Source organism: Condylura cristata, unplaced genomic scaffold (assembly GCF_000260355.1).
Source record: "Condylura cristata isolate star-nosed mole 26May11 unplaced genomic scaffold, ConCri1.0 scaffold00012, whole genome shotgun sequence".
In the NCBI taxonomy this organism is placed as follows: domain Eukaryota; kingdom Metazoa; phylum Chordata; class Mammalia; order Eulipotyphla; family Talpidae; genus Condylura; species Condylura cristata.
This window is the reverse complement of record NW_004567113.1, coordinates 22,783,769-22,808,170: the sequence shown is the minus strand read 5'-3', so window position 1 is coordinate 22,808,170 and position 24,402 is coordinate 22,783,769. Positions and strand designations below refer to the sequence as shown.

General features: G+C 33.7%; 1 protein-coding gene across 1 annotated transcript in view; it reads right to left on the bottom strand.

Annotated features, from left to right (window-relative positions):
- Positions 1-24,402, bottom strand: part of UBA6 (ubiquitin-like modifier activating enzyme 6) — a 67,533-nt gene that overhangs the window by 34,726 nt on the left and 8,405 nt on the right. The window contains exons 3-10 of the mRNA XM_004681264.2: positions 16,653-16,747; positions 16,046-16,074; positions 11,876-11,970; positions 11,281-11,392; positions 7,362-7,442; positions 5,794-5,916; positions 3,739-3,862; positions 964-1,067 (exon numbers count right to left, since the gene is read on the bottom strand). Of these exons, the coding sequence (XP_004681321.1) occupies positions 964-1,067; positions 3,739-3,862; positions 5,794-5,916; positions 7,362-7,442; positions 11,281-11,392; positions 11,876-11,970; positions 16,046-16,074; positions 16,653-16,747 (763 nt within the window). The remainder of the gene's footprint in view (positions 1-963; positions 1,068-3,738; positions 3,863-5,793; positions 5,917-7,361; positions 7,443-11,280; positions 11,393-11,875; positions 11,971-16,045; positions 16,075-16,652; positions 16,748-24,402) is intronic.

Genomic DNA, 24,402 nt, shown 5'->3' with positions numbered 1-24,402 from the left:
TAATGTTAATGCAAAAGGACAACAAGCTTCACATAATTTAGGAAGAACTGGTGAACATCTATATACCCTCAAACAAACTGTTTTAATTGAAAAGCTTGTCATACCTTTCTGATATTAAGTTATCAACACTTGCAATGCTTGACAAGTCTTGAATAAATACTCAAAATAAAAATTTACCCTTGGCACAAAGTACATACAAACAACAACATAAAAACTAACATAACAATGAAGCACAGACAAAAAAATCCACCTAACCTGAAATTTATTTGATACATAAATTATCTAATTAAGCAACAGCAAAAGAAAGCAATGTAGGGGAGATTTGACTAGCTGTAGAATTTTAATTATTGCTTTGTTCTAACTCTGGCTTGAACAAAGTCTTGGAAAAGACAACAATTATCTATAACCAGAAAGGTAGTCAAGTTAAAATCTTGAGAATTTGCAAGGAAAACTAAATATGTATTATACTAAGATATCCCCTATGGATTAAACCAGCAGGAGACTGTAGTCTTTGATACAGCCTCTAATTCACTCTCTTCAGAGACTTGCATTTCCCTTTCAAAGACAGTTTACAGGATTTATCTTATACTTCCAACATACACTCTTGAAATTTAAAAAAATATTAAAAAAATTAACTAGTATGAAAACACTCCTTTTATTTCTAAGTAATAAAACACAAGCTACTCCAAAGCTTGTTATGTCTAGAAAAAAAATATTAGCTTTATCTTGTTTCCCATTAAAAAATTGTAAGAATTATAATTTGATGATTCCAAAAATTATAGTTCCTTTAGTTAACTTAATATGCTTCAGTTGTATGAATTTAGTATTCTAGCTGAAAGTGGATGAAAATTAAAATACAAAATCTATTCAGCCTTTAAGCTAACGACTGTGATAATAACATAGTAGTTTTAACTTTTGTCATTATTCAGTAATGAAATATTTAAGTTGGCAAAAAATACTTACAAAGCAAAATGTTTTAGGAGTCTTAACTTGAACAGCTATGCCTCCATGTAAGTAAGGTTCCAGTTCTCTAGTATCACCAATGCTAAAAGAAAATGGTGATACCACTAAAAGATTAAAAACACACACACACACACACACACACAAGAAATGGTTATAAAGAGAGGTATTTAAATTTTACGATTTACCAGCCTAAAGGAGCTACTTTCCTCAAACTTACAAAATTAAGGATATACCACTATGAATCTTTTTTTGGGGAAAGTACAGAGAGCTAGACAGATTATTTTTAAAGTGAATTTTACGGCTCAACAAAATTAGTAAAGAAAATTCAAAGGGGGAAAAATGTAATATTACTATACATATTAATATTAATATTTAGCCTTAATAAGATATTACTATAAATACTACTATTTATAAAATATTACATATTACAATATTTTATAAGACCAGTAATGAAAGTGCTGACATTGATACAGAATTAATAATTAATAATTTAATGTGACACCATTTTATGAACAGGCAGGCAGCCAAATGGAATAGAATATCCAGAAGCAGATACATAGTAGATACACATAGCTTTGCTTGTGACGAATTTTTTTCTGTGCATTCATATAACATATTCCAACTTTTTAGTGTTCTCTTTTATAATATTCTTTTATTTGAGTCAGAAAAGCCTTTCACACTTGAGTGTTTTAAAGAAATATTTTTCCCACACTTTCATTCAGTAATTTTTAGGCATATTTTTTGACATTTAAAACCTTCATCCATTTGAATACGTTATTTCCAATATTTTTACTAAAATACTTACTGAATCAATGCCACTTTAATTATAATGTAATATCACTTTAAAGTAATTAGGAGTTCTGAGGAATGATTAAGAAAGTGATCAACAATTCAATATGGCAAAGGACAGATAGTTCACATAAAGGAAAACTGATCTAACTCTTGAAAAAGAAGCACTTACCCTCATTCATAAAAACAAATTTCAAATTAAAATTATACTGTGATACTGGTTTGTTTCATACCATGCAGTTGTACAAAACAATTTAAAAGAATGAAAAAGAATATTCTATAATTACTGATGGGAAAAGATCACATAGGTATTTTGCTTAATGGAAAGCCAAAGGAAATCACTAAGTATAATACGCCAAATTGTATGTTAAGAGCAAGGATAAAAATATTTAAAATTTGAATATTTTACATATTTTAAGTACTGAAAAATATGCACAGATATGAACATATACGACAAAAATTTTAGCTTTTTAAAAATGCATTTCAAGTAGAAAGTTAACAAAGTAGAAAGAATCAGCATGTATTAAAAAAAGAAGAAAGTTTCAAAACTGCCCATCTATTTAAATATTCTCTCACTGTCTAAAGAATTCTGGTATAAAATGTGGCTTATATTTTTACTCATATCCAGTGGAGGCTCCTTTTATATGCAGCATTAAGTTTTGAATCAGTCACTATTACTTTCCATTGCAGGAACCCCCAAATAAAAACAATCATAATTAAAAAAAAAAAAAACTTATTTATGCATGCAAAACTGGGACAGGCCAGAGGTAGAGGGGGCCAGAGTATTCGAGACAGAAGGGGGAGCAGAACAGGTAATTTTACTGAAATACACTGCTGAGGGGAGCAGCGGGCAGGATAGGAGAGATCTCCATGCCATGTGGGTCACTTCCTCTGCCAAGGATCAAACTCATGCTGCAGTGGCTGTGGGGTGCTGCACTTTAACTCTGTGCCACCAGGCAGTGCCCAACAACAATCAGTCTTAAATGACTAGCTAAATAAATTATTTGCAAAATCAGACACAAATTCTTTAAGGCATTTCCTTTGGGTAATGATCTCAGTTTAGTCCAGTAAAAACAAAACAAATCAAAAAGAGACTCCTTTAATTACTTATCATCTAGGCATTCATTCATTCATTCCTTTTCTCCAAACCACAGTAAAAGAACATCTACCTCTACTTGAATATTACATGGCCACTTCACTCAACAAACCTAAACTGTATTCATGATCTCTCCAAAGCATGCTCTTGCAAGGCTAAGTAAATAAGTAAGTTGCCAATGTTCTTATCTTCAATCACTTATCATGAGATTACAAAGCCTTCACAATTCCCATTGCCAACTTATATGTTAAATCTTTTATTTCCCTACCTCCTTGTTTGCTCTTATTATGCCGACATAGAATATTCTATTCATCAACTTCCTAAACTAAATTAAAAAAACTTTTTTAAAGATTTATTTATTTACAGATCTGGGGTATAGCTAGAGGTGTGGTGGGTGAGAGGATTCATCAGAGACAGAGTGGGGAGCAGAACAGGCAGACTGGCAAACTACACTGCTGAGGGGAGCAGCAAGCAGACCAAGAGAGGTCTCCCACATCATGTGGGTCAGCTCACTGGCCAGGAATCACACTCGTGCTGCAGTGGCTTCTTGAGCTTCATAATGTGGTGCTTTAACCTGTTGCACCACCAGGGAGGGTCCCTAAACTAAAGCAATCTTTAACTTTATCAATACATCCTGTTCTTACTCCTGCAGTTGTTAAACTGGACAGGTTTCCTTGCTAACTTTAAAGTTCTTAGAATGCCTATATTTTCTTTATATCATCACTTTTGAACATCAGCATCTCTTGCTTGAATTGAATGTTTTGAAGCCAAGAACTAGATCATTTCTGTTTGAATTGATGTTGTGTTCCAAACATCTAGTATTTGAACTATAAGTGTATTTATTGACTAATGTTTAAATATAAATTCATCAGCAAAATATAACAACTTACCAGTTATTTGTTGCACAGATCCATTTAAGCCTGTCATTCCATTAATTTCTCGAAATGTTAAAGATTGTCCTGTCTGAAGTTTGTGAGGATGATTTTCAAGGCAAGTGACAATGCCAGGATTAGCCTTAAAATAGGAGTAGTAAAAATGTGTTCATGTATTCTTTTTTCACACAAATTCCAAATCTCAAACAAGAAGGATAATATTATAACATTCTCAAAACAATCAAAATTTCAAGCTTTTCATTTCTTATTTTTAAAAGCAAACCTTTTAAAAATGTCTCAATGTAGCAATCGATTTGTTTATTCTTATTATTAATGTTGAAAATATAACTACTATGTTTGGGGATTATTTAGAGATTTCAAATAGGAGTTCAAATATTTCACAAATTCTTGTGACATAACAAACATTCAAAATTATCAACTATAACTTTTAAAATCACACTATAATAAAAATGTGCATATAAATGAGGGCTCAAAGTCAAAAAATAAAAATAATTTAAGAGGGTGAAATTTAAAGCCAAGACACTTCAAGTTTAAAACTTGCCCACATTTTAAAGTAAAGAAATACTGTGTCGCCCTATTTATTAGTATAGAATAGGAAGAAAGTGGCTTATACAGGAGATGGATGAGAGGCAAAAGGTCTGAAAATTTCCCAGTTATATATAGTCCTACAACATTGCTCAATATAAGGCAATAATAATTCTATTTATAACTTAATGAAATTATTGTCTTGTAATTGTATAATTAGAGAAATTCTCTTTCAGTTTAATGATTTGGATAACTATGTTAAAATTATGGTCATGAATATGTAGTTAGTATCTCATGAAGACAGAATTTCCAGAACTTTTAATAAGTAATCTATAAATAAATTAAATGGGAACATTTATAATATTTTCTCATTTTCTTCATAACCTCAATATTTACTTCACTATGCCATGAAGAAGATACCAATGAAATGCAAAGACCTAAACTATAACTTGTAGTATGTTCTACATATTATATTATTCTTGAAACCAAACCAAAAACAAATAGGGGTACAAAAGTGAAATGATAAACCACCTTGGAATCAGGATACACAAAATGGATTTTTTCAATGAGTTTTTTTTCTTAAAAGGGGGTGACAAAGGTAAAATTACATTGGGTTTTAAAATAAATGATAAAGTAGGTGTGGGTTGGTAACAAACACCTGTAGGATGTGATACTATAACTCAACATGCAGCACTGTAAACTGATATAGCTCCCTCATCTTAAAAATACATATCATAAAAAAAGCACAAAGACAGATACACAATATTATTAGTCAAAGTACACTAGCATTCCCTCATATTTAACTTCTTTTCAGCTTTAATGTAAATTAACTGTCAGGAAAGTTATTGATATGTAACTATATATATAAATGGCTAAATAAATTTATACACAGAACATATAAAGTCAATGATTTAGGCTAAAAAAGGAAAAGTAAAAATGGATCATAATGGACTTCTACAGTTCTAGGGAATGAAAATACAAAATTTACGTGATGTCAAGAGAATATGTTATATATTCAGCTATCTTGGACATGAAGGTCAATTATTTCTTAAACTTTTCCCCCCCTTTAAATAATGTGGTAGAAATAATAGCTTAGAAGAGCTTTTGATGACTGAAATGTGCATCTGGAATTAATGTTAGGACATATGACTTATGATGATATAAGTAATACATGTATGATATGGACCTTTAAATAAAGTTCATTAAACAATAAACTACAATTTATGTCCCTCGCAAACATGACACAGAACAAAAATTAAAAAGTATGACATAAAGAAATGTAAAATTATCAATTATTAATGTTAGAAGGAATGGCGAATACATTCGACATTCTAGCTTCAACTTAGTTTTAACTAATGCAATCAAGAAATGAACAAACTATTCCCTCATGAATAGTCATTTGTAACAAAACAAATGAAAAATGTTGCATATTACAATATTTATCTTATACTACCTTTCTAAAGTAGTATTCACATCAATTTTTAAAAAATCAGTAGTATATTATAATAACATACATATATATCATACTTGCGTAATGTTTGAAATGAAAATTTCTTTTGGTTCTTCTCCTGTTGTATCTACAACTTCAAATTCATCACCAAAATCACAAAATAACCGTGACCAAATTCCATGTATATTTGCACTGATGAACTGTGAAATGATTAAAAAAAAGTAAGTAAGCTCAAGCTTACCTATTCACACCTTAAAATTAAAAAACAACCTTAAGCCATTTATGACAATTTCATTAATAAGTATATCCTTTGGTATAAAGGAAGTCACAAAGATAACATTATTTGCCGTAAATTGGCTTAGGAATCAAGTATTTTGGTATTTGAGCTGATATCTTGCACTAACAATTAGAAGCTACATAAACACATCTTCATTACACATTCCAAGAATTTTATATAACAAGAATTCCTGCCCTGCCAAAAATATCAAGCATGTTATGTAGGAAGTAGATTATTTTGGTTTAGTAGACTAGCAATGAATTGTATTTTTAGTTTAGAAAAGAAGAACTGAGTGCCTATCACCAAGAGCAGTGGAATTCAATGGAATTAGACTGGAATAAATGGAGAGTGGAGTCAACCAAAAAAGACTGAGGAACTGACAGTGTTCATCAATAGAATGAAAATTAAAAATTAGACTCGTTGTAAAATATAATTATAAATATTTTATAAAAAGTGATTTTTGTAATACATCACTCTACTCTTAGAATCTGAAATTTTCTTGCTCAAAATTACCTTTAAAGCTACTGATACAATTCTTCTTTTATGATGAATGTAAAATGGCGTTTCTTTCAAAAAATAAAGATGACAAACCTGTAACTATGCTTACTAGGAAAAAGAGGGAGAAAACTCAAATAGGATCAAAAAATGAAAGAGGAATTATAACAGACAAGCAGAAATTCAGAGAATTATAGGAGATTACAGTGAACATTTATCTGTAAACAAGTACAGCAGCCTAAATGAGGTAGACAGATTCTTAGAATCTATATTGTCATACAAGACTGAATACGGAAGAAATAGAAAACGTGAACAAATCAATCATAAGCAAGGAAATTGAACCAGTAATCAAAATTCTCCCAAAAAATCAAAATTCTAGGACCAGATGTCTTCATAAACGAGTTCTACCAAACTTTCGATGAACCAATAGCTATTCTGCTTATTACTCTTTCAAAAAAAGAGAAAAAATACTTACACATATTCCTGAAAAGCTACAAATTCTAATAGTTCTTCCTTTAGCTATGTCATTACAAATTTTAAAATTTTATTGATTTGTAAAATTATGTAAATATTACCTCAATATGTAAATTTATGCAATTCTACTTATTAGGTTGATGTCCTCTACTCTCCCTTTTCATCTTCTATTACCCTCTGGTAACCACTTTATGTTTTCTTAGTCTCAGTTATTTTTACGGTGGTATCAGTTCATTTGTAAGTGACATATGAGAGAAACCATCTGATAACTGCCTTTCACTTTCTGACTTATTTCTCATAGTATAATCACCCCAAGTTCCATTCGGGTTATTGGCAAAAGGCAAGATTTCATCTTTTTTAATAGCTGAAAATTACGTCATTATTAAGTGATATTATTACCTTAATTGGAGGACACTGAGAACGGCAAAAATCATTGATCTTCTTTTGCAATGGGAGTTTAACATCAGTCAATACTACACACTACACACAAAAGAATATAAGAAATTTAAGACTAGGAAATTCATGATTTCATTAATGTACAACTTATAAATCAGAAGCCTATCAGTTTGCATTATATCTTATAAAGGATACCATCCAATTATATTCCATTCTACAGTAATACCTTCAAAAGTACTGAATAGCAAAAGTAAAACATATACAGAGTAAAACCTACCCACACTAAATTAAATTACCATTATAGGTTTCAGTTAGAAGCAAACCATAATATCCTATTTGGCACTTAAACCCTCCAAATAAGTGGATATTTTCTTTTGTCTCTTGCTGTTATGGAAATACTAACCTACTCACCTGAATATTAACTTATTGCTTGTTTAAGGGGGGTAACAAGCACATTTCTTAAGAGGTATTTGTTTAGCTTTTTTTTTAGTTGAGATTTAACAAATTCACAAACTAAGTCAATAAGAAATAACATCATTAGTGATGCTAGCAAGTTCTACAAAGGCAGATTATAATTTTCAATGTGTTTTTATGATCGTGATGTGAGATGAGTTGAAAAAGTTTTATAACTACATTTTATCGTACGTAATTTGGATTCAGACATTAAACAGTTTCTTTAAGTCATTTGTCTATGAAGTGATAAAAGCAGAACTAGAATCCCAGCCATAACACTGGTTTCCAGGAACTGGTAAGTTTCATGACAAGTGTAGAAATGTAATTTAGTTTTTTTTTTTTTGACTCAGAATATGGTATGTTTCCTACAGGAGAACACTTCTTCATGGAGGTCTTTTACTCTTCATACATGTTATTATTGGGTATGCAATGAATGCAAGGCTCACCATTTTTTATTTAAGCCATTTCTCAGAATTATATTTGTTTTATGAAAACATGAAGAATGAGGTAATATCTGTACTGGAAGAAAAAGTAGGCTTGTTTACTGTTTGCTTAAAAGAGAGAAAAAGTAGGGCCCTCAAAGATCAATGTTCTTCTCCTATAAAGAAACCCACTACACATAGAAGTATTCACTGAGTCCTCCAAATTAAAACAGTGGTATATGGAGGAAGGGGGAAGAGCAGAAAAACTGTATCAAATAATTCTATACCTTATCCTCTGACCCAAGATTCTCATGTTTTTTTTCTAGTATGAGGCTAACTTACTAGGTAAGTAGAGTAAAATCATACCCAAAACTCAGCACATACTTAATCTGATTTGTGGTTCAGCAATGATGAGAATTTCTCAGTCATAATTTAACAAATGTCCTTCCCTAATGCTTTCCTTCTAAAAATCCAACCCTCATGAACTAAGTCTTTTCATTTACAGTCTCATTTCTTTTAATTTCTCTCCTATATTTTCTTACTTGTGTGTGTTGCACTCTCTTTTTTTAAAAATAGGAATATTTGTGGCTCTGTCCTCCAACTTTTTAAAAATTTATTTACATATGCATACAGAACTGGGTACAGGCCAGAGGTGCAATGACGGGGAGAGGATTCACATAAGGCAGAGTGGGGAGCAGAACAGGCAGACTGACGAAGTACACTGCTGAGGGAGCAGCGGGCAGGTCAGGAGAGGTCTGCCACACCATGTGGATCACCTTCAGGGCAGGGATCAAACTCATGCTGAAGCAGCTGTGGCTGGCTTACAGTGCTGCACTTAAACCTGCTGTGCCACCAGGAAGAGCCCATGCTGCACTCTTAATTACAGTAATTTCCTTCGATTTATCTTTTAATTTACTATTTCTTGTTCAGTTGTTCTATATAGACTGTTAATTAATTGACTGCATTTAATTTTTAGGACTATTTTCATTCCTAAAAGTTTTGTTTGGTTCTTTATCATATTATTAAATGGTGACTTGTTACTATGTATTACATATGTATTATAAACTCATTTTCAAAAGGGTTTTATATACTTATTCCAGTACTATGGCCAAGATCTGTATAGTTTTCTTTTTGCCTAGGGCCTCAGCAGCTTAGCACTACATTTTTTGTTTAAAGTTTTTTTAATTTATGCATATAGAACTGGGGCACAGGCCAGAGGTGCAGGGGTGGTGAGAGGATTCACCAGAGACAGATTTGGGAGCAGAACAAGCAGATTGACGAAGTATACTGCTGAGGGGAGCAGAAGGCAGGTCAGGAGAGGTCTGCCATGCCATGTGGGTCACGAACTTATGCTGAAGTGGCTTTAGCTTTTTAGTGCTGTGCATTAACCTGCTGCACCACCAGCACTACTTTTTATGTTAAGTTCACAGCTTGGAAACTGAACACAAAAGATTATAAAGTTGATGTATAAACTCATGCGAGGGCAGGACTATGGTAATGAATTCCAAGGCATAGAAGATCTTGTTTTTTCATTCAGAGAGCGAAGAAAACAGACATGCACTTCTTGTTCTAATAAGCAAAGACTGTTCTTATGCACACTTTTGCCAATGGTAAAGCTCAAGACCCAGCTTGACAAAGAGGAGGCAGGTCTCAATTCCATTTCTCTATCTCATGTGACCTATTTTGTATCTGTGTCCTATGTAACCATTAATTCCCAGAAAATGTTACAGGTAAATACTGTTCTTGAACAGTGTTCGTACAGTGAATAGTTCTCTGGTTTCTTTTAGCTATCCATTTTTGACCTGCTGTACTCACCTGCTGAGAGGAAGCTTAAAAGCCTGGAAAGCAACTTAAATACTAATAGTCAATGCTTTAATCCCATGGCAGCATAATAAAGCCTCCCTAAAAATCTCCGAACTAGAGATTCAAAGATTCTGTGGTGGTGAACATGGGAAGTGTTGGGAACTTGCTTCCTTAGAGAGTGCATGAAAGTTCTGATTCCCTCCCTTCAAGCATGTCATATACATCTCTGCCACTTGGTTGTTCTATATAGTTATGTCTTTTTATAATAAAGCAGTAATCAAGTAAGCTGATAAAGAAAATTAACTCAACCAGAGGAATAGATTGTGGAAACTTTTGGTTTATCATTAATACAGTAAACAGCCAGGTCTTGGGTTGGTGTCTGCAGGGGTAGGAATCTTGTGAAATTGAGTCCTCAACCTATGGGATCTGATGTTATATCCAGGTAGGGAGTTAAAACTGAACTGAGTTACAGTTAATATTTAGAATTGTACTGACATTCACCTGCTTAGTGTGAGAGAAAAATCCACAAACATATGGTCATAGAAGTGCTGTAAGTTTTGACAGTAAGAGAAAACAGAGGCATGTTTTCTCCTAGACAAAGGGGTAACATAATTTAATCACAGGGAAGATCAGTCTCCAAAGTGCTGAAATTTTTTTTTTTAGTTACTTAAAGAAGACTGCGTTACTGATTCATGTTTATTTAATCAGATTATATACCACCCTTTACCTTAGGAAGAGCATACTTTCCTAGTCTTGACTTTGGATGTGACATACTAATGCAACTAATGTGAACAAAGGCTTGAAATGTGCTTAGTTAGATTACCATTTTCCATTTCTGCAAGTGTCAAAAGACCATGTCCTAGGTAGCCTCGTGGTCCCAGAAGAGAGGCATATAGAGCAGAACTCAGTCTCTGGAGTTCAAGTTCGGTCTACAACAGCTGAACTCCAACTCATTTGCAGGTACTAAGAAAGAAATAAATGCACGCTGCTACAATGCCGTTCAGTTTGGGGTAGTTTTTTTTTTTTATGAATATTACTGTGAAAATGACAGATTCATATAATTGCATTGAACATAGACTTTCCCTGAAATGGAGCATTTGAAAGGTATTATTCTAATAGGAGTCTTTTTAACCTGAAATCTTTTGTTTTCGATTAACAGACTAGGTTTAACTAGTTATATCATATTAATGTTAAACAATTTACTTGGAATCTCCTAATAGCATCTAATATAAAAGAGTACCAACCTGGTATTTCTTTAAGAGGGAGAGATCTGTGTTATCATTTAAAGGAACAGAAGATGATGTGACATGAACGTATGGATTTAGTTCTGCAATATGTTGAAGTACAGCTTCAGCCCTAAAAAAAATGTATAAGCGACTTTTGTTATTCTTTTGTTTAAGATACTTAATATATCAAATTTGGGCATTGCTGAGATAAGAGGAAGCTAAAGGACAAGATTTCAATGGGACCATAATGAACTTTGGAATAACAAAGTGCTAAGATTTATCTTTTTAGGTAACTACATGATCTTGACAAGTCACATACAACTGTATTCTATAACCCACACAATCTCAAAATGTACCTTTATAGAACCAAGTCCAAGCTCCTTAAGTCTTTTAGTGATTCACCAATAATAAAGACCTCTTTTAACAATCTAAAGAGAAATTCATTCCTAGGTAGCAATGTGAGTATATCAAATTCAACAATATAGTTAGTATATCGTCAATACTTATCTACAATAGTATGAATTTATAGTGATGAGTTCAATAATGGATTCAATCAGACACAGAAAATATTCTAAAAGTTTAAAAAAGATTTTATAATACAAAGTATCTTCACCTGTTTCTCATATTAACAACATCATCTTCACAGACAAAAAAGTTGGTTCCTAGATCCCATGCTTGACATTTTTCTGTATCATGAATTGTAAGTGCCTTTAAAGAAAAAAACAAAATAACTGTCAAAGACCATAATAAGACAAAGATGCACATGCTCCCTAATACTATTTATACTGTAACAGCAGTACTATAAAGTCTAATTAGATAATAGAAAATATTATGAATTGGAAAGGATATAAAGCTAGATATACTTTAAGATGATATAGCTATAGACATCTGGAAGCCCTTCCTCCACCATATTAATGGGAAAACTACTTTATACAGGAAGAGAACTTAAATTTAATAAAGTAACATACTAAAAAATTAATGTAGAAAAGCAAAAAATAATTTACAAAAATGAACATTTCCAAATGCTCCATGTTCAAACTAAGAAACAACTGACTAACTGAATATGTTTTTCTTTCCATTTATATTACAAGCCACAAATCTTACAGAAAATGGTATATGGATTATACTGTAAAGGATATACACAGGGATTTTGAAAATATGTAAAGACACTTAGTCTTTCTAGAGAGGAATACCTTTTCTCATTCATCAGTATGAGAACCAAAAGTTTGAATATATGTTCTATTGGTGAGAGTTAGGCATTTTACTGCGTTGTTGGAAATGTGAAGTGGTACAGGAAGACATTTGGTAATTTCTAGAAAAATGATATTTCCATTGACACAACAAACTCATTTCTAAGAAACTGTACCAAAGACACACTGGTAAATAAATATGTACAAGAGTATTAACTCTAGCACTATGTCTAATACCAAAAAGACTGGATATAATAAAAATGTCCACCAGTGGAGAATAAGGTGTAATAATATATGATACACCCACACAATGTACATATAGCTATAAAAAAGGATAAACGAATCTATAATAAGCAAATATTAATAAATATACATAAATATTTATATATTTATCACTATGGACTAATTGCAGATACATTAGTAAGTGATAAAGCAGGGTGAAGTATAGCACTTTAAGAAAGACAGGTAGGAATAAATATGAACACACACGTAGATATGCTTGTTGGTATATATATATTTTGTTTAATATTTGAAAACTGAATAAAAGGACGTAACTTAGTGAGAAAGAGGATACAGGGAAACAGAAGTCTTAAAAATTTGATCTGTAGGGCCCTCCCCATTGGCTCAGCAGGTTAAAGGACAGCACTAACAAGCTAAAGCCACTTCAGCATAAGTTCGATCCCCAGCCCCGGAGGTGATCCACATAGCTCGGCAGACCTCTCCTGACCCGCCCGCTGCTCCCCTCAGCAGTGTACTTCGTCAGTCTGCCTGTTCTGCTCTCCACTCTCTCTCTGGGGAATCCTCTCCCTGCCCTTGCACCTCTGGCCTGTACCCCAGCTCTGTATGCATAAATAAATAAATCTTAAAAAAAAATTTAATCTATAAGTCTCATGTAGTATTAAAACCAAAAAAGAACCATTCTTAAAAATCCACAGCAAGATGCCATCAGGACCCAAACCCTTTTAATAATAGAAGAGATAAAAATATAAAATCAGGCCCTCCCTAGTGGCACACAGCAGTATGAAGCTAGCTGCAGCCGCCTCACCATGAGTTAGATCCCTGGCCAGAGAGGTGGCCCACACGGCACAGCAACATCTCCTGTCTTGCCCTCTGCTCCCCTCAGCAGTGTACTTCATCAATCTGGCTATTTTGCTCCCCATTCTCTCTGGTGAATTCTCTCACCATCCCTGCAACTCTATCCTGTTCCCCAGTCCTGTATGCATAAATACATATAAGAAGGAAATACCCTATAATGCTAAATGTAAATCAGAAAGTTCAGAGTTTACTCATGACAAATGTTCTCTTTTATACCTAGAAAATGTTATAAACATTGACAATCAAAGAGCACTAAGATTGTGTCAAAAGAATCTAAGAACTTGAACATCCCAACAATATGGAACAATTTTAGTATCAACAAGAACAACAATACATCAAAGCATATCAAGTAAGTTTAAATACATGATTTGTTTATCATGATACTCCAAAAGACCACCTCCCTTCCCTAATACACAAGTTTTCTGGTCACTGAATGGGAATGATCACAAACTGCTTATTTCAGAAACTGGTGAGAAAAGTGGAGAAATCTCCTGCCTTTCAATCATATATAAATTACACTTCAATGAAACCAAATAGATGAATAAAACATTTTCTTTCTAAAATATTTTATTTCAGCTAATAAATGAAGTAGCAATGATAAAATTACAGTATCCCCCCTACCTTAAATAGATAAAAAATCCAAGTAATGATTACTAATGACTAATAATAATAATAATAAATGAGGTAGAAGCAATAGAAAGGATACAGTACCACTTGTGAAGTATTCTTGTCAAAAAAACCAAATCTAAATCTGATTCTCTAGATATAACCATCGGTTTATAAGAACTATAGATACAAACAATAAATGACCTGGTTTTCAAGTAAATCACAAGGGAAAAAAATGTCAGGAAGGGAAATCTACAAGTTCAAGTTCAGCATCGACTCTACACAGGTCCTGATCAGAACAAGTTTAAAGTAATTTCGTTAAGACAACTGGGAAAATATGAACGCTAACTACCAACAAGCATTTGACTGGTGGCAGGCTTCTAAGAGGGCCCAATCAGTCCTACTTACTGATATTCAGGTTTCTGTGTAATCATCACAAGAGTAGGAACCTAGTGTCTTGCTGTTAAAGAAATGCAGTAGAGGTGATGGATTGTAATACTTATAAGATTAAGTTACAAAAGACTGTTATTAGTCTCGCTAGCACATTCCTTCACTTGCCTTCCTGCTCTGCTGAACTAAAAGATACCCTATGAGCTGCTCCACAGAGTACTCCATGGTAAGGGACAGAGTCAGTGCTGACCAACAGCCTCAGTACAACAACCCATGAAAAACATGAGCAAGTTGTAAATCAAATCACTCTCCAGTCTAAGCTTGAGATAACGGCCTGCCATTTCTTTTTTTTTTTTTTTTTAAGATTTATTTATTTATTCATACAGAACTGGGGTACAGGCCAGAGATGCGGAGGGTGAGAGGATTCACCAGAGACGGGGGAGCAGAAAAGGCAGATCAACGAAGTACGCTGCTGAGGGGGGCAGCGGGCGGGTCAGAAGAGGTCTGCCTGGCCGCGTGGATCTTCTCCAGGGCAGGTGGGGATTGAACTCATGCGGAAGTGACTTAAGCTTCTTAGTGCTGTGCTTTAACCTGCTGCGCCACCAGGGAGGGCCGGCCTGCCATTATCTTGATTGGCACCTTGTTAAAGACCCTCTAACACAGCAAACTAGCCAAACGATGACTAATTTCTGACACTGAGAAATGAGATGATAAATTTAAGTTGCTAACTTTAAAAAAAAAAAAAAGATTTATTTATGCGTGTAGAGCTGGAGTACAGGCCAGAGATGCAGGGGTAGTGAGAGGATTCACCAGAGAGAGAGTGGGGAGCAGAACAGGCAGATCTGCAAAGTACACTGCTGAGGGGAGCAGAGAGCAGAGGTCTGTCACGCCATGTGGATCAAATTCGGGGCTGGGGATCGAATGCATGCTGAAGTGGCTTTAGCTTCTCAGTGCTGTGCTTTAACCTGCTGTGCCACCAGGAAGGGCCCTAGGTTGCTAACTTTTAATGTCATTTGTTTTGCAGCAATAGACAACTAATACAACAACATTAAGGAATTGTTAAATTCTGGGGCATGAAAATGGTAATGTAGTTCTGTTTGCAAAAGAACTATACATGAAGATATTTAAGGATGACATAATAGGATGCCTGAGATTTACATCAAAACAGTTTGTTGGTTGGGGTACAGTGGGGAATGTGAGACACATAAAACAAATTTGTGGGCGAAAGTGTGTAGGCTTGGGACTAGATGAGATTTGTCTATGGGATGGGATTGCAGCAGAGTACTGGGTACATGGAGTTATTAAGCCTAATTTTTACTTTTGCATGTGCTTTAAATTTCCTATTAAGCAAGTTTTTTAAAAAGAGGGAAGTATAGCATTGAAACAGTTTTGCTACTAAATGGAGAAGCAATAATTAAGCCAAAGTGCAAACAAAATTACAACTACTTATGAGGGGGGAAAACATATAACAATAATTCTTACCACGGACATCAATTATTTACCTTAATCCCTGCAAGAACAAGATTCTTTGCTACAAAGGAAAAAAGAAATTGAAACAGCTTAGTAATAGGGATCCACATCAGATGTTTTCAAAGCACTTGATCACATCTATGATTGAGAATTTTAACTTTCTTACTACTCCAGAAATAGAAGTTCCTTAGAAAACACAAAGAAAATGGAAAAAATATTACTCTCCATATCATAATATGCTCAAAATTATATACCTCTTTTAATGTTGTTTGCAAACTAATAATGTGGTAACTAGATTCATAACCACAGTATTGTTTTGTATTACTTGCAGTGTTTAAAATTTTTGAATCAATTGCCAGATATATGGCATATTTTGAAAAATTAGAATATATATGTATGCTTTAAAATAATGAAGGACAGAGAGAATGATCATTAATGATTACTAATATTACAAAAAAGAGAAAATGATGCTCAAAGAGTCAGTACTGACTCTTTGTAGAAAAATCTAACAAATCAGACTTTCCAAAAGGATCAAAACTGACCTTCATCAAAGTTTTGAAGCTAATAAAGTATAAAATAGAGTTAAATTCTTTTAGGTAATGTTGCTCAAATATGTCAAAATCATGAAAAACTGCTTACCGATTTCCAAACCAAGACCACCCATACCACTTAAGAAAACATGGGACTTGGCCATCTTCTGCATTGCTGTGTCTCCAAGAACGTATCTCTGTCGACTATATGTAAAACACAATGAAAAACAGAATTATTTCATCAAAATTCTATATCCTTTAATGTTTGCAAACTAATAATATTAGGTGACTAGATTCTTATGATAGTCTTCTTTTGTATTACTTGCACAGTGTTTAAATTTGATTTAATTGCCAGATATATGGTATATTTTGAAAAATTAGGAGATCTGGCACCATGGGTCCATATTCCTTCATGGCAACAGACAAATATAGTTCACTTAGGAGGTGCCCTGTTCAGACAACCTGGATGACTACTTATGACAGACCTGCAACAGTTTCCATTCTGTTCATTACCTCAGTGGGCACTACATGCATTTGAGTATGATTTCCACTTAAGTGTTTCATTATAAACATGATTTCTGAGGGAAAAAATGGTTCTCTTCTTAAAAGCTATGTTTTTTGACATTATTTTAAAAATAAAAACTGCTAACTTTAAAGGTAAAAGTACGTAAAGGATCTTTTTGAAGTCATCCAAACTAATACCCAAAAAGAAGTATAAAAAAATACACTGGTGGGCCCTCCCTGGTGGCACAGTGGGTTAAAGCACAGTACTGGGAAGCTAGGGCCACTTCCTCATGAGTTCGATTCCCGCCTGCCCTGGAGGTGACCACATGGCGCGGCAGACCTCTCCTGACCCGCCCGCTGCTCCCCTCAGCAGTGTACTTCGTCACTCCGCCTGTTCTGCTCCCCACTCTGTCTCTGGTAAAGCCTTCTCACTGCCTCTGCACCTCTGGCCTGTACCCCAGTTCTGTATGCACAAATAAATAAAATTTTAAAAAAAAAAAAAAAAAACACTGGTAATTTTAAAAAGTCACACTTAGGATTAATAAAGTCAACAGCAAGAGTTTATTTGAAAGATCAGTTGATAAGCTTGATGTTTATGCCAATCTTTAAAGATAATGGATATTTCCGTGAATTTTTGCAAGAATCACTTGAAAGAGGAACACTGTATAAATAATTCTAAAACCCTTGGGTTGCAAGTATTTCCTTTTGGGACACACACACACACACACTGATTTAATGTATGTCTGTTTAATATAGAGATCTATTATTTCATTTTTGAATTATTCATATTAATATAATTGTTTAGTGAGAAAACACTTTATAAATACAAGCTATCTTTGTTATTTATTATTATTCCTCCTTATACCCTACAAAATATAATAAAACCTATATTTTAAAAAGAATTGGTATTCAACATTTCTGTTTCAGAGATAAAAGTTATTACTCATCAAATATTTATTGAATATTTAGAACACTCTGTATGGGAAAGTGTGTTATATAATCTTATTAACCTCTGTATACCTCTATAAAGTTTTGTCTGTTTTGGAACTTTATATAAAAGCATCATTTTGAATATCTTCTAGGTTTTGCTTCTTTTGAATGAAACTGTATTTGATTTAATCATAAAGACGCAAGCAGATGTTCATTTTTACTTCTGTAGTATTCTACTGTATTGTACCACCATAATAAAGCTGCTCTGTTCTTATGTATATCCCCTGGTACACACTGTGGAGTAACTTCTCTAGTGCAACATCTAGAAGACATATAGGGTTAGCTATATGAGATAAAGCCAATTTATTTTCTAAGTTGTTGTCCTAATTTACTCTCTTCGAGACAGACTATCCAAGTCTGTGTAATTTCACATCCTAATATAAAGGGAAAAAATTCATCTATCAAATCTGAACAATAGCCTATTCATGCTAATCTTTGGCTCATGTCAGTTTACCTGGCCTTTTGAAGTGTTTCCTAGACAATAAATTCAAATCTCCTATCTTTTTTCCTAGCTTTCCAAAATAAAATTATTTTCAAGTTGTCTTTTCTAAATCAACTGTAAACTTTTACTACCTTTAAAAGCATCATAAATACTGACACATAGTATTTCATTATTTTCCCCCATTTAAATTATTATTGTTTTACCTTATGAATTAATCTGAAGCATCTTCCTTTAAATAAATTTTCACTGAATTGCCAAGCTATATAAATTTGGGGGGTACTTCTTTACCACTATGTGTGTATAAAACTCACTTCATTTGTAACCAAGGTTCTTGTGCTACTACCACTATCAAGTTGCTGCCCTCTATTCCTCCCACCCCCCAAATTCCCATTTACTGATTTTCCTTTTTTGGGTAATCATTTTATTTTTCCACAGCATCTGAGTCATTTTTGTTGTGATTTGTTTGTGAAGCATATTTTTTAAATTTCTCACTTTATGGTTCTCTAATTTTCTGGTTTAATAACTGACTGCTAGCTTAAATGCATTGTAAAAAGACATCACAATCTTTAACAACTGAACATCTCTGGGCATTTTACATTACAAATGTTCCATGTGATCCTGAGAGTATGTATTTTCTATGGTAAATACAGTATTCCTTATATGTATGTACAACAGGTTAATATTAATAACATGCTGATAAAAATCATTATCTCCTCTGATATTCTGTCTGTCCTTTTGATTCCCTAAAAGCAACATTAAAAAAAAAGCAACCCACTATGACTATAAATTTGTTTGTTCTCCTTTTTATTGGTACCTGAACAGTGCTGATATATAACACTAATAGCTTGGAGAATTATGAGTGCTTTAGTAGTGGACATGGTGTGATAATACATTTGAAGAACGGTGAACCTATTCTTTATTAAGTGTTTATTATACAGTGACACATTGCTTCAGAGACCTACTTGTATAATTCACTTAATCCTCATAGAAATTCTGTGAGCTCTATCATTCTTCCCATTTTTATAGATAAGAAAACTCAAGCCCAGAAAAAAAAATAATAATTAGTAGAGACAAGATTTAATCCAGGCAGTCTTGCTAAGCATCCATATTCTCAAAAACTATATAACACAATGTGAAAATTCCAGAAAATTACATTATTCTGCAAGGTTTACTGGTGAAAAATAAAAATCGGTCTCCCTATCCAACTCTTCACTTCCCAAGAATGACTTCAATTTTAATTATTTCTTCTAATATTTAACTGCTTATTTCTCAATAACACATATGCACTTTTATTTGATTTTTTTTCAGTTTTATATAACACCTGTTAACTTCTAAGAGAGATGAATACTCTTTCTTAAGTACAAATCTGGTCAAATCATTCTGCTTTAAAAATGCTGATGGTTTCCTATTTCCTTTGTAATAAAGAGCACACTCTTTAGTATTAGTCACAAGGCCATTCTTAGTCTAGTCACTCCTTAACTCTCATGATATCAAACTCCATCAAACTCCATGTTCCAGGAGCAATAAAGGTTTTCAGTTTCCTAAATATAACAAAAGACCAAAAGACCTTTGGCCAAAAGACCTTTTTCTGGAGTACTCCTCTCTTTCAAATATTCATCACTAAATCATTTTTAGGTTTCAGCGTATAAAATCTTTTCCATTGAGGCTTTCCCTCATACCTTTATCCTTTCTAAAGACAGTATTGGATCATTTTATGTATGTCCTTAATACCCTCTATTGAATCTATCAGAATACTAATCACAAGAGTGTTCACATTTTTTATGTTCTAATCTTCCTAGGAGATTGTAGATTTTTAAGACCAGTTCTTACTTATTTATTATTATATCCTCAGGGGCCTAGTACATTTGTAGACATACAGAAACAATCTGCTGAATCAATGAAGTAAATGATTTGGCACACAAGAACAATACCTTTATGTTTCACTAAGCAGAGCACCTGAATTCCTTTCTCTATATTCACAGTCATAAAAACTATGTTAAAAGTATTTTACATCTCGGGCCCTCCCTGGTGGTGTAAGGGGTTAAAGCGCATCATTATGAAGCCTTACACAGCCACTGCAGCACAAGTTCAATCCCTGGCCAGGGAGATGACCCACGTGGTGAGGCAGACCTCTCCTGACCCACCCACTGTTCCCCTCAGCAGTAAATTTCAGTACATCTGCCGGTCCTACTCTGCAATCTGTCTCTGGTGAATCCTTTCACCCCAACACTTTTGGCCTGTATGCCAGTTCTTGTATGGGTAAATAAATAAATCTTAAAAAAATTTAAATCTCATGCTCTTCTCATGAATTATTTCTATAATTACTTATGTAAATAACCACGACTAAGTGCCATTATAAAGGACAAAGAACAGTAAGAGAGAAGAATAAAATTAAGATACAACGTTTTCTAAAGAATCATAATCTCAGACCTAATCTCATCAATCACCTAACATCTATCCTCTCAATTTTTGGCCACCAAGAAAAGGGTACTAATTATATTGTGCTATAGGCAACAAGTCAGTACTTTGCAATTAGCTGACAACTAAATCCTATGAAATTCATACTGTCAGTAAGTAATAAAAGGGATTCAAAGAGCGGAGAGTATAACTCCAAATCCATCATTATTACAGGAGAACTGACTCTTTTGAGTGGTCATGCAACACATTAGTTAAGTATGTTCAGTTAAAAAGAAAGACCAACACTGTCTACTCAACTTTTAAAGAGTCCTATTGATTAAAGATTCTCCCTTCATGAATGTACAATGTCTCCCTATAGTTTCCACCCACTAATCCTAATTTTACAACTCTGGGGCCAGAGGGAACTTGTCTAATATCTCTTCAATGTGACAGCCCTCCAAACATTTGAAGATGGTATTCAGGTTCCAGAATTTTCTTTCTCTAGGCTAAACATCTCCAGTCCCTTAAACGATTCCAACATGACATCACTGAGTCCCCCTCAACACTCTACTTTCTTCTGGGTGACTTGAATGATCTTCATGCATTCATCACTTTACTAAAGTCTCTATTTCAAGTTAGGTATTGACACTGTGTAGGGATTATAATAGCAACCACCTCATATGTGTACTACGAGGATTAAGTAAAACGAAAACATACTTAACAGAATGCCTGTGACATGTTACTGGAAGAAATAGAATGGAATACTTTATTTTTACTACATATAAAAGCACCAAAAATTCTGAAAATATTAAACACAGAAGACTAATCTTTATCCATGGGAGTAATGGAAAACTTCACAAATGAGACTTATTCAAGTTAAATTCTGAAGATGTCACATAGCCAAATATAAATTAAGGAAAAAAAAAAGGTAAAGCATCCTGGGCCAGGGAAAGTTTGAAAAAGAGCATATAAAAGAGTAAAACAGTCTTTTGGCTATGAAGAAGTTATGGGGTCTGTATTTACTTTCTGTCTACCTTAAAAATTCACAACTGGGCCCTCCCTGGTGGCGCAGTGGGTTAAAGCACCTCACTAAAGCTTAAGCCACTACCACATGAGTTCGATCCCTGCCTGCCCCGAGGAGATCCACATGGTGCGGCAGACCTCTCCTGACCAGCCCTCTGTTCCCCTTAGCAGTGTACTTCGTTGACCTGCCTGTTCTGCTCCCCACTCTGTCCCTGGTGAATCCTCTCACCCTCCACATCTCTGGCCTGTACCCCAGTTCTGTATGAGTAAATACATAAATCTTTAAAAAAAAATTCACAACTGGAAAATATAAATGAATGCAGGATTTTAGACAATGGCAACAAACAACTGATCTTAGAGAAGAAAAAACAAAATGATGTGAATGAAATGTAAGAATAAATACTTTTAAAAAAATTATTTTTTAAGAATTAATACTTTTATTTGTTTAGCAAGTGGGTGCTAGGAAAACTGAGATGCTACATGCAAAAAAATTAAACTAGATCATTGCCTCACTCCAGTCACAAAAATCAACTCGAAGTGGATTAAAGACCTAGACATAAGAACGGAAACCATTAAATACCTGGAAGCAAAGATGGGCCAAACACTACACGACATACACTTCAGGGACATCTTCAAAGATAGAGCACCCAATGCAATGATAGTGAAGGCAAGGATAAACAGATGGGACTACATCAAGTTAAAGATCTTCTGTACAGCAAGAGACTTTACAAAAAACAAACAGACAGCCCACTAATTGGGAAAAAATTTTCTCACACGAAACTAGCAAGAAAGGATTGATTATCAAGATATACAAAGAACGGATGAAACTCAATAAAAATAAACAGCCCCATCAAAAAATGTGCAGAAAAGCTAAAAAGACACTTCTCCAAAGAGGAAATGCAGATGGCCAACAAGCATATGAAAAAATGTTCAACATCACTTGTAATAAGGGAGATGCAAATTAAAACCACAATGAGATACCATCTCACCCCAGTGAGAATGGCACATCTTCAAACAACTAGCAACAACAAATGTTGGCGAGGATGTGGAGAAAAAGTAACTCTCCTGCACTGCTGGTGGGAATGTAAACTAGTACACAAAAACACTGATTCAAAAAGATACCTGTACCCCCATGTTTACTGCGGCTTTATTTACAATTGGAAAGACATGGAAACAGTCCAAATGTCCAAAAGTGGATGACTAGATTAAAAAGATGTGGTATATATACACAATGGAATACTACTCAGCAAAAAAACCCCCCAAAAAACAAAAACAACATGCCTTTTGCAGCAACATGGATGGAACTAGAAAAGATCATTCTTAGTGAAATAAACCAAAAAGAAAAGGGAAAATACCGGATGGTTTCACTCATAGCAGTAGTATAATAGACCAGGCGAGAAAATAATAACAATAATCATGAACAGCTATATACCAGACATTTTATGGGGGTGGAGTGGAGGATGAGGTCAGAAACAGTGGGGAGAGGGAAATGCATTGGACTATGATGATGGCACATGGCTGATTTGGTGATGGGAAGCCCAAGAGGAATACAACTAAGATGGAAAAATGCACAAAATGATGTAAAAATAAACTATCATATTATTTTTTTTTAAAAAAGAATTAATAGTTTTAAACAAACTTAAAGAAGACAATGGAGAAAAATCTTCGTGTCCTTGAATTTTGCATTTTAAAAATAGGACCAAAAAAATTACAAGATTGTGCCTTTAGAATTAAAATAGTTACAAAACAAGCCACAAACTACAAGAAAATATCTACGACCACATATATTTGTATCAAAGGACTTATATACATATTATGTGAAGACCTCAATAGGACAAACACCCTAACAAAAAAGAGGTAAAAGATTTACAAAGACATTTTACTGCAGCAGATTGATAGCAATTAGGCTCATGAAAAGATGTTCAAGTTCACCAACCATTAGGGAACAGCAAATAAAGATATACAATAGAATACTACCAGTTATGGTAGAATGCCAAAATGAAAGCTTGACTATACTAGGTGTGGTCAATTCAATCTCTTATGCACAATGGTGGGAATGTAAAATTTTATACTTATATGGAAAATATGGCAGTTTTTAAAAAGTTAGAAACATATTAGTTAATAGTCAAAATTCATCTTAATTTTCATAGGAAAATCAAGTTTCCTATAAAAAGGAGCAATTATAATCAGAGACTTAATTATTTTTATCTGGGGAAAGCTTGCATATCAAGTAAATCTAAACCAAATTTCAAGTATGATATTTAGGAGGAAATAAATAATATAAGTAAAAAATAATATGCAAAATGTTATGTTTTCTCTAACTTTGAGGTTAAAATGAATTGACATGCCATCTAACCTGTTAAAGAGATACTTATTTGCTCAAAATGTCCAATTCCAGAGAAAAGAAACACCTTCTGTTTTTCTATCTTTTGCATATGTAAAAAAAGTCTTGCTGTGGCAGTGCAATGCCTGACTCCAGCAGAGTAAAATGCTGAAAATTGAT